At 42.2% G+C, this 12,130-nt stretch overlaps 1 protein-coding gene across 1 annotated transcript; it reads right to left on the reverse strand.

Annotated features, from left to right (window-relative positions):
- Window positions 1-330: 330 nt before the first annotated feature.
- On the reverse strand, window positions 331-7,568 carry cldn15lb (claudin 15-like b; the record flags this gene model as incomplete). The annotated part of the gene is made up of 5 exons (XM_084064943.1): window positions 331-451; window positions 1,309-1,422; window positions 1,694-1,775; window positions 3,170-3,334; window positions 7,352-7,568. The coding sequence occupies 5 exons, from the start codon at window positions 7,566-7,568 to the stop codon at window positions 361-363; spliced, it is 669 nt and encodes a 222-aa protein (XP_083921069.1). The 3' UTR covers window positions 331-360.
- Window positions 7,569-12,130: the final 4,562 nt, after the last annotated feature.

A 12,130-nucleotide genomic window follows, 5' to 3' on the forward strand; every position in this document is an offset into this window, starting at 1 on the left:
AGTTTGCTTAGTTAATTCTATTAGCAAAGTTTTTATCCCGTGAGTGTTAAAATGGCACTTTGTCCAATAGAACAAGCAACATTTACAATCAACCAACAGTAGTACAAGGGCCCGGATTACAGAATAGAGATAAGAGAGGAGTACTGCCACAATGTGACTGCACCAGAATAGAGAAGGTGCTTAGAGAATGAACAGCAGGATTCTGTTCTGTTGTAATCTTTCAGGTGACCTTTGTAGTAGGTCTCTCATCATAAATACATTCATCATTATATTAATAAACCTCCCTTCTCCCAACATTTATGTCAGTAAAACCATGAACAGTAACAGTTGAAGAATGAACTGAATCAGAGACGTAGACTTTTAAACGTAAGCCTTGGAGCTGCCGGTCTCTGACATAGGAGCTGCTCTGTAGATCTTGTGGTCGGTGGTGCTGTAGTTGTAAGAGAAGTTCCTGGGACAGGAAACAACACAAACATAACAGGTTGTATAAAATATATACATATTATTTTATTTCCTTTTGTCCTCCCCCCGAATGTAGTCGTTATGCTAATATCCCCCCACGTTCGTGTGTCACTGCTAACCCCTACAGTTGGTCATGTGGCAGGGTGTAGACAACCATGTGTCTCCGATACACGTGAAGTCGCCTGACAGTGAAGAGTTTCACCGGGAGGACGTAACGCATGCAGAAGAATACGCTATTCATCCTCGTTCTGTTCCCCACTGAACAGGCGTCCCGACCAGCCTGTATCAGCGATAGAGAAAGTTCTCCCGGCCTAATGTTGAACCCCATCCATATTCTGGGGGGAATATTCACCCAAAATTGGCAGGTCCACAAGCATGTGAGCTTGTAGATGGAATTTAAGTGATTTAAGTTAAGACTGTTTAAGTGTTACAAGAAGCTCCTGGAGAAGACTCAACACAACACGCAATAGAACCACAAACAACATGCAAAAGAAACGTGTCTCTAGAACAGAATGTGGAGTTTGTCAACCTTTATCCAGGGACGGTTTACTGACCAGCACACAGATGATTTATTTGACTGCTGTCCATATTTATGGTTGTATTATTATTGATTTTACTCTATACATGAATAATATCAGACTAACCATTCAACCAAAACATGATTCTTATCGTGGTACCACCATTTGTTCTTGTTTTTAAAAGCGTACAGGCTAATTCTTAATGTAAAATCAATCGCACGAGTGTCACTTATACCTAAAATAACCAATGTGATATTCAAGCCAACAAGCCTTAGCCTGTAGATCAGTTCTTCATGGAGTTTAAATGAGTGATGTCAGTGTTCATTACCCTGCTGGGGGTCCTGAGGGGTCTCTCTTACAGGAACAACACAGCATGGAACCACCCAGCATGGCCAGAGCAGACGCTCCCCAACCCAGATACAGACCTGTTCCCAACTCAAACCTAAACACACACAATAAATACACTCTTTGTTAGTATTACCAGGGTTGGATTTGCTAGGGAGGATGGGGTATAGGATCCATTCCTCTGTTTTTGATATCCTACCGCCTGATCATTCATTTTTTTCTGGCCGGTGGGGATATGTTTTTAGGCTATCCCTGTTTCTGGATGGACTAAATCAAATAGATGCTTTTCCTTTTGGAGAATGTAAACTGTCGAATCCTGAGTATTATTATATAAAGTAGATTGAATTGAATATTAGCCAAATACTTACTTGACTCCTCCATAGAAGGGATCATAGAATTCCTCGACAACTCGAGCTGCATACCACGACACTGCTATCAAGGTGCATAGACCTGTTGTAAAAACCAAACACAACTGTCAACATACACACACCTGTTAGACAACACAACACAACACAACACAACACAACACAACACAACACAACACAACACAACACAACACAACACAACACAACTCTCAGCATGCACACACCTGTTACACAACACAGCTGTCAGTGACTGTGTTTACATGGACCCTAACACACTTATCTTCAGAATGACATCTCTATCAGAAAAAAAAACGCTTCATGTAAACACCTCATTTGGAAGAGAATATTCCGATCCAGTCTGATTGGAATGAATGTCCATTCTGGTTGAGAGGGGTGGTATAAACCTTTTGGTATTCAGATCAACAGGAAATATCAGCATGTAAACACTTATTCCGATCGTTTCACTCTAGAGTAAAAAATAAAATAACATTCCCATTAAATGCTTTGAAGCATGAAAACAAGGAATAACTTTATTTAGCGTCCATGTAAACAATTACGTTCTGTGATCGTAATGATTTCATTCTGAATTAATAAACTATTATTGTCCATGTAAATACAGTCAGCATGCACACACCTGTTTTGACAACTTTTCACATTTGTGGTGCCCCGTATGAGCAGAAGTGAAAGTGCTTTTAGGTTGAAGTGCTGTATAGAGATCTCTCAACATGCGATTCCAAGTTGGGGATGATTGGATGTTGCGTTCATGCTATACGGCGATAAAAAAGAAGAAAATAAATAGGCCCCTCCCAGTAATTTTGGCCCTATGGGTCTAAGTAAAAAACCCTCTTGGCTCTGCAACGTTTAGAGGCCTTTAATGTGTGATTAAAATTTGGTGTCAATCGGACGATGTGTATTTTTCTTTGTAGACAGCTGAGAGCTAATCGGTGTGGAATATAAAAATCTGCATGATGCATGTTTATCACATGACTCCAGAGATGATGTATACCTATGTGTGAGTTTTGGACAAAATGTGAAGGAGTAGTAGGAAAAAGAATGTTTTGAAGAATATGCTTAAATGGTGGAGAATCTAGAATCTAGAAATTGATCATATTACCTATGGTTCAAGACAAGTGTTATAGCTGGAATGGCCTACTGGCAATGTGCAGTGCACAAAAAGTTGAATGTTTGGAAAATTAGCTCCCGACACGCACGCACGCACGCACGCACGCACGCACGCACAGCTCTTTTAAATTGACCTGTTGGCAGGTCGGCACAGTTTTGGTAATGTTCTAAGTGGAAAGTTGTCTGACTGGGCTTTCCAGTACTTCTCTTAGTAACCTTAACTGTTGTGCCGTCCCTGGCAACTGAATTCCCCCGCCAGGGCGGGATCAATAAAACTGAATCTATCTATGTTACAACAACAAAAGCTCCACCTCCATTTTAAATGATATAATCACAGTGCTGCTCAGTTGTCTTCACCTGACAGGATAAACAGCACGCCTCCAGTGAGGGCTATCTTGCCCTTGGCGAGTTCCGACGTCCTGCCGATCTTCGTACATTTGAGTCCGAGAGATGAGACCACGATAGAAGCCAGACCCACTAGGAGAGACATGATCATCAGAGCTCTGCAGGCCTGGATGTGACCTGCACGGGACACAAAACAACATTTTAGTGTACATATAGTGGGTCATTTGATCAGGACATACCTACTGAATTTAACATTTAATATCCTGTGTGTGTACGGGCTAAGAGAAGAGCGTCTCTTTTCTCTTATTCACACACCAATGCAACCGTGCACGTATGCACTTACGCACGCACACAGGTCTTAGGTCTCTGTCCTGAGACTATGCTGGCATGGTCTGTCACCTTTCATATATAGGTTAGTTTAGTTCTGTTTGTCTTGTTTTATTGCTCACTATCCGTGGGGCAGACCTGTATACATTTCACTGCATTTTAGAGATACTACTTTTTTTTAATTGTATGTGACGAATAAAGGTCGATTTATAGCTGTACATCTCTTACATGCCATGGCTTTTCAGTGCCATGTACAATTGACTGTTAACTTATGTAGCCGTATTACAGATCTTACTTCCTCCTGTAAAAGTACTCGCAATGCCCCTGTGTGGGCCAGTGCAAACCTAATACTAGTGCAATTCTCAACCTTTGATTGACATAAACATAATTCATATAACAATCAGACTTTTGGGGATTGCAAAGACATTTGAATGACAGAAATCTGACCAAAAAGTGGAGAGAGGTAGACAATGAACGTGTACGACAGAGAGAAGAATGAAGACACAGGTACTACAGGTAATCATGTCACACTACTTTCATCGTTGTAGGTATACAATTCACTGCATACTACTACGAAGGACTCGACTGAGCGCACCTTTCTACTGATAAACCTATTACATTATGTTAAGTATAAACCATCTTACTAATTATATTGCTATATGTTCTTATATATTATCAGAATCAGAATCAGAATCAGGTTTATTGTCACATCACAGGTTTACAAGGTAAAAAAGTGGGTGAAATTCGTTTTTGTACATCACTCCCATCGCAACGTTAGATTCCGTAGAAAGAAGAGTGGGGAGAGAGAAGAAGAAGAGGGGTAGGGGGCAAGTGGGAAGGAGATCAACAAGAGAACAATAGAAGGCCAAAAACAAGTTATCTACATATTTACAAAGTACCTGAGATAAGAGACAAACTAAGGTGCCTGAGCATAGCAGCAATGTATGTATACTGTGCATGATATACTTATAGACGCTAAGGTGCTTAGAGAGAAAAAAGAGCACAATAATATGAAATAAAAAAAACAAAAAATGTTTGTGCGTTATACATGGGGATTAAGGTGCAGAGGGTCAGTGCGTGTTCACCTAAGGGTGGACTGACCCTGGTATAATCCGCAAGTAGCTATATATTTCCCAGCAGTTTTAAGAAACATATTCAAATAATAGACATTTAGAAAGCACATGTATTATATTATATTATATTATATTATACCCAGTACAGCACAACAAGCAACTTCCTCCACTCGTGATGTCATTACTGTGATGTCTGTGATGCTACCCATACCGCTGCACTTTCAGAACTTTTCCCAATTTAAGTAATATCCATATAATTACATAAAAATATGCAACTGGTATTGTTGTATAGATTTTCTGTAGTATGTACTGTAAATATCTGAAGGTATCATTTAATCTGTTGCCCTAAACTATTTCCCTGTGAGAGAGAGAAGCTGACAAACAGCTAAAAGACATCCCACACCTTCTAGGGCTGGGTGCTGGATCAAAAAAAGTTTAACAGTAGCCTATGTAAGAATCCACACACCAGTATTGCTGCTCCCATAATGCAATTTAACTTACTACGCTTCGAGCCACCAGGTCTGAGGAAGAGCCTGGTGGCTCGAAACCTTACCAAGTAAAATTGCATTATGGAAGCAGCAATACTGGTGTGCAGATTTCTAAACTATTTCTCTCCCATTAAGTCACGTACCGGGTAAGGCCAGCAGGGATTCAAACTCGCGACAGTTCTTGACACCGGTGCTGTCCTCAGCACAGGACCGCCACAGGTTCTGGAACTGTCTTGTGGAGATGATAACGCTCCCTGACACGGAGGAGAGCTTCCAGTACTCGTTGGTCAGGCTCATACCCGTTAGCAACCAGCTCCCCACACCCAACATAAACCCTGTTAACTCCAACGATGTTGTCATGGTTACAGTACAGATATGTACGTCTGTCTGTCTGTCTGTCTGTCTGTCTGTCTATCTATCTATCTATTCCCTCTCACACGCAGACCTCGCTGTCTTTTTCTCTCTTAGCGTATTCTCTATCTGACACTGCCCTGGTGTGGAAAGAAAACCATTCAGCCCTTTATACAGTTTTTCTGACTCTCTCTTTCTCTCTCTCTCTCTCTCTCTCTCTCTCTCTCTCCAGCAGTAACAGCGTTTCGATACTTCCCCCACCTTGTTCTTTTTTTATATGGCACTACTCTGTGTTACTACACCTAGTTTCAGGTGTAGGGGAACTTTACTCTTTGTTCAGGGCTCATAAAACAAGCGCGCCTCCTCTGAAGCCATCATCATAATCATGAGGACACAGGAAGTGTTGGCTGGTGACTTACAGTACAGTAGGTCTGCTCTACATAAATGACACACAATCCTACTGGTCGTGTTGGTCCCTCAGTCCTGTTCCACTGCCGTTTCTAAGTAACCGGCTGAGTTTATGCCAGCTTAGGCTTTAGAATGTTATTGTAACAGGCTCAATTGTAGGACAGACGACAGCCAAGGTTTTGAGATCACAAAGTTCTTTATTCCGTGAGCTATACAGAGTCACAGTGCTGTTTGCTATGTGCCACTAGTTGGAATAAACTGTACAGCTAGGTGCATTTGGGGTCCCAGGGGGATTGCAATTGCCACTACCACTCACGTTCACATTTAACCTCAACTAGGTTTGTCTAGTTTGATTCAGGCCAAGTGTTACCATATTTATGTTGTATTATTTGTACAGTATATATTTGTAGATATATTATTTGGTATTTTGTATTATTCTGTGTTCTATGAGGTGGAGAGTTGGTGGAGGTGGAGGGTTACATGGCGGCTTTCCGACATGTCGCCTTTCCGACGTTAACGAACCCTATACCTAACCCTCACCCTAACCCTAACCGCACGCGGAAGCCACTAGTCGGAGTGGCGAGATGTCGGCATGGAAGACGGTTACCGAGGTGGAGACAGGGTTAATTGCCAAATGGACACTGACAGCGTTTCTGCCAGTGGCAAATTGATAGATGTCAGATTGATGATCACCGGAGCTCGCCCCTGCCTGTGGGGAATTGGTCTCTGTCGTTGGTTGGCTCTCTCCGCTAATGCTCCAATGACACCGACGCCGCGGGTTGGCTGGGGCTGCTCACCGTTTCCTACAAAGACCACACTTGGACTTGACAGCGTGGGAGGACTGACAGCTCAGGCCGTGGAGAATCGATCCCTCCGTCCTCCCACCCAAACCAAACCTCGTCTTTTGTTCACTTGTGTCTTTGGAAAAGACTTTGAGACTAATGTGTTAGCCTGTGTGACAAACTTGCATACCCTGATTGCTGCCAGAATACTTATTAAAACCAGTACATTTGATCATATCACTCCGGTCCTTAAATCCCTTCACCGGCTCCCTTGACTTCAAGGACTTCCTGTTAGCCTATAAATCACTACATGGGCTATAGCTCCACCATACACCTCTCAGAACCACATCATCCCTTACTCTCCCTCCCTCTTCCTCCAATCACAAAAAAAAGCGCCCCATCCTACATGAAGGCCTCCCACTCACTGGCCCAGGCCCCTCCCAACATAATCCCCCCCATTCCCTCTACCCCCAACTCCCCCACATCCATACCACCCCACTCCCACAGCCCCCATACCCCCAAACCCTACCCCACCCAGTACCCCATACACTCATACCCCCCAACTCTACCCCACTCCCAAACCCTCATGAGACACCTCTCACGTCATTAAGTACTGTATAGCCTATTATATTCATCTACGGTGGGAATAGTCACATGATGTGATATCTTTCCCAATGTGTTAATTTTGTTCCCAGCAATGTAAACACAGCTACATGACAGTACTGTTTGGTGATTTGTTGTTTCACCTGGTGGTCAGTGTCTCACCTGGTAGTCCCAGGATGGTCTTGTATTTGTTGCACTGAATGGCGCCCATGGAGGTGGCAGCGCAGCTCATCCACAGCCCCTCAAACTGCCACTGGCTGGTGGTCACCGAGTCCGCGTGGCTCCGGACCTTCCACACCTGGGAGCTGGTGCAGCTGGATTGGAGACACCAGGACAGCACACCCAGAACCAGACCCACCACCTGGATGGCTAGAGCCATGCTGCTGCTTTGGACTGGGCTTTGACCTATGAGAACAGGAAGACGTGGTGGTGTCATCAAAATGGGACCAGTTCTTAAGGTCTTTATACACCCTGGAGTGTGATGAATAAACAATCTGATAATACACCAGTGAAATATTTAGCATCACATTATTAATATAGTTGATGCTTTAATTTGTGCTTTATCGATGCATATATATTATGTGGATGTACTCTAGAAGAGGACTATCTAAATGAGACCAGATCTTAGACATGATCTACAGTTAATAATAACAACAACAACCCATTTATTAAACTTTAATGTAATTTTATCCACTTTGAGTATGTTAATACAATATAACTTATACAATTGGGGTGGTTGTATTTTGTCTCCCTGCTCTATCGTGTCAAACGTCATGTCTCACCTAGACACAGGATCTGACACGAATTATGACCTGATGGTCAAGATTCAATTTATCCAGCAACCGGGTTCAAATCCAGGGTGGAAGAAGAAAGTTACATGCTGCTTTAAGGTGCTCAAAAGTGCACTAAATTAAAAAGGACATGTTCCTTCTGTTGCAAAAACAAACAAACAAAACTCAATTATCACCCTTCTGCTGCAATGTCCCTTCCCGCGTGTTGCTACCTTGTCGCGGTGTGGAGGCTTGTGTGCCTCTGTGACTCTGAGGGCTATACCGGCAGGGGTCATGCCCCTGGCACAGGTTCAACCAAGCCGGGCAGGTCTCAGGGGAGAGAGGCTCGACGAAACGCAACACCTGGTCCTCCAGGTTGGAGGTTGGGCGTGGGGCTAACAATTCCAACCCGTAAAAAACACCTTGTTACGGAAATGCGAACAAGAGGCTCAGAGCACTTGTCCGGGGCCTATGCCCAAAGTTGGGCTGTGATAAAAGAAAGCAACCTATCATTGTAGATGAGTTGTGGTCTGTTCTTGTTCCTGTGGAGACTGAACACCGCACACAAACTAAAGTACTAAATCACAGGTACAACGGCCCAAATTCTGATCTTGGACACTAGATCATAAGGCATAGGGAGTTTCAAACACGATATATAATGAATACTGTATAACATGTAATAAGCACTCAAGCCCTATACTTTGTCATACGACGACTAGCAAAAATAGTAGATCTAAAAGCTCACCACACGACACATCATGACCTGTGGTGATCTTGCAGATCTTCTACTTACGCTGTTTTTGCTAACTTTGAACAACTTTGAAAAAGTTTCAGAAATGTTTGAAACTTTTGGGGGAGGGAATAATTTCCTATAATGATGTGCCCGTTATAGTTAAGTCACAGAATGACATATTTGCTCAGATCAATACATTATTTTAGGAGCAGTGAACATATAGCAGATCTTACCAAACGTTCCTGGACCAGCCTGGATCTTTGACGCTGAATCTCTGCAATTTGTGTTTTATAATGTGTTCTCCTCCTTGGTCTAGTTTTTTGTTTTTAAGTTCCTCTGAACTGGTTTTCTGAATTGGAGATGTGTCTCTCTGTTGGTTCCTGTGAAACTGACTCTGTGAGGGGGGGATTCGGGGAGAGGGGGGGGTCAACGAACTCTGCAAATGAGCAAACTAATGTCTGACATACAGAAACCCACGGTGAGATCTGTCACGTAAAAATGTTCAGGGTTGAAAACGAATTACAGCGTGTTTTTAACGCAGTCAGCGGGTGATACCGGCAGATGAAAACGTACATTAATTTCTACTTTGATTGTTCGCCTATTTTTGCCGAATGTTCACCTATGCTATTATTATGACATGCCCAGAATAGGGGTGCTGGGGTTCATGTGGTTAAGACATAAACAACAGGTGGGGTTGTTTCTGTCCTACAGTCAAACAAACAGCAGATACTTTGTGTATGTTTTAAAGGTCACAGATCATAATGATAGGGTTTAGATTTGATTTCAACAAAAAAATAGGAAATGTGGATCTCAGGATGTCAAGGATCTCTGACTTCATGTGGCCAGTCTGTGACATCAGCCATCTATGATGTCAATTATCTATGACATCAGTAATCTATGACATCAGTCATCTATATGACGTCAGTCGTCTGACATATCTATGACTCCAAATTTGGGCAAGGTTTCAGCCCGATCAGAGCCCCATTATGAACTTGAAGTTATTTCAAAAAGCATAAAACAAGCAATCTGGGAACCCATCGGCAAAAAAAAAAGAAAAAACCCCGCCCAAATTCCCTGTGTAGAGACCGGATGTCGGTCTGTTGACTCTCCTTCAGCCCTCCTCTTCCGGTGGTGCGCCTTTGCTTTCATTCCTAATAACAACAACTCTACACGTTGTAAAGGGAGTTGTCAACAGATTCAGCTGCGGATCTCTGAATCTGTCTTGAGAGATTATAAAACACGTGACAAAATAGTGCCGGTACTTCTGTGGCCTATACTGGCAGCATGGATACAAAGTAGAGTCATAAAAACTGTAGAACGTTCATTATCAGATGTTGTGAGGAAAGAACGTCTGTTCCAGGAAACTGAGGAGGATGATGTCACACTATAGTATCATCATATCATACCACCTTGTGTCACACTTGTTAAGCCTCACTACTTCCTGTTGTGCAGTGTCACCTGACCACTGCACTTGCTCAGTAAGTGCTCGCTGGTAGGAATGGAAGCTGAAATTCAGTTTAAAGAAGAAATGTATAGAGCTTTATAAAAGTGATAGATTTTATTTATTTATTTACATTTTATTTTATTAGCATTTTGTTGAATTGTGAAAATAGCAGATTTACAAAGTTTCACTACTTTTGAAATAGGGTTTAAGTAGAAACTTTTATTGCCAACCCCCTAGTCTTTTTTGTGAAATAACGCCTTTGGACAAGCATTTGGTGAATGAAGTAGAAGGTCTGCTGGTTTTTGTGTGGGACAGTGAACAGTTACTGGACTTTACACTTCAACTACAGAGAGATGTTTGTTTTCAAGCAGTCGATCAGTATCACTGTTCTACAATCAATACTGTCCTATACAGGCAAACAGCAGGAATGCTTTCTCTGTCTCAGTGCTTCTGAAACGTTTTTACGCGGACACCCAAATTGATAAAATATATTTGGCTGCGGACTCCCATCAGAAAATATTTTTTCAAGATTTCTAGAAACAGCCGAAATACAAGCTCACAACGTGCCGCATAGCGGTGCCTTGTGAACTTGTACAGATATGCCATTTCAAAACTTCACATGTCCTGCCATCGCCAAGACAGTACATTTTCAGGGGATTCCCAGGGCAATAAGAGGGACAAAGAAGGGCATTTAAAATGATGAATTATTTTGAGGATCACTGCTTTTATGATGCTAATTAATTTGAGCAACTGGTCAAGGACCTCTTCAAATCACCTTTCGCCTCATAATGAGTCTGACACCTTCAACACACATTCTTTTGTTCTCATGTATATGGGTGTCTGTTGAAGGGAAAAACGGGGGTGTGTAGTGACAACTTCTTTTCAGGGGCAAAACAGTGCAATTTTAAGGGCAGAACAGGGAGGAAAACATGCCTTTTCAGTGCACTTTCAGGGAAAGAACAGTAACGTGTGAAGTTTTGAAGTGGCACATCTGTAGATCGGCTATTTTCAAATAGCCCATGTATAGGTTTAAAGTGGTTAATCTGATTGTTTGATGTTATAATAAGTATAATTTTGCTGCGGACCCCCTGGAACCCCTCAAGGACCCCTAGGGGGTCCCCAGACCCCACTCTGAGAACCACTGCTATATCTCATTTCTATCATGTGGTACGACAAACCTCATGAGCCGTTTTTCCTTAACCATTTAACTAACCATGCACATTAAACTGTGACTTCATCCTTGCTGCATTTCCGCCTTCTGTAGTGTCATCTATCCAGTGATATTTTTTAATCCTTACTTATATTGGACTTTGTGTATTTGATTTGACTGCGTCTTCCTGTTATTCTGTGTTCTGTGTTCTTTCTTTTCTTCTCTATTCTATCTTTCCCTAATTCAAACTCTTCCTGTAACTGCGATGTTGAGAGCTCAGCCGGCATGAAAACAATAATTTCACGCGCTCTTGAATGATTCTGTTGATTCTGGTTCTGCTGTCTTTAAAACCCAGTTTCTGTTAACCTTTACGGAAAAGCATCTGAATAATGAAACTGATAAATGAAACTGATAAACTTTAGTCTTCACCTGTGACATTTATGTATACAATACACACTATAACTACTCAAACCCTATCTTCATTTACTGGAGTCCCTCTATGAAAGACCCTTTCCCCTACATGTACACCAAATCTTGTCTTGTCTATTAAGATCACAGGAGATTGTAGATCTGTTATTTTCTCCAAATGAAAAGAAAGTCGTAGAAAGCCGTAATAGGGACGCTAGGAATCATGTGGTTAAGAGTGGTTCCATGTGTTCTAAATGTTCATCTCACAACTGAAACTCAGATCTTGGTTGATGTGTTTGGAGGTCAGAGAGCTCTATGTTTCCTGCTGCTGAACAATAAAGTGCTGGTGGTGTTTTTTTTACAGCTGGTTAATGGTCAACCGGCACACATCAGATACAAAGACGGACAAAGTCCACATGCTACCGTCGGACAGGAC

The sequence above is a fragment of the Gymnoscopelus microlampas genome (genome assembly GCF_963454915.1).
Source record: "Gymnoscopelus microlampas genome assembly, chromosome: 8".
In the NCBI taxonomy this organism is placed as follows: domain Eukaryota; kingdom Metazoa; phylum Chordata; class Actinopteri; order Myctophiformes; family Myctophidae; genus Gymnoscopelus; species Gymnoscopelus microlampas.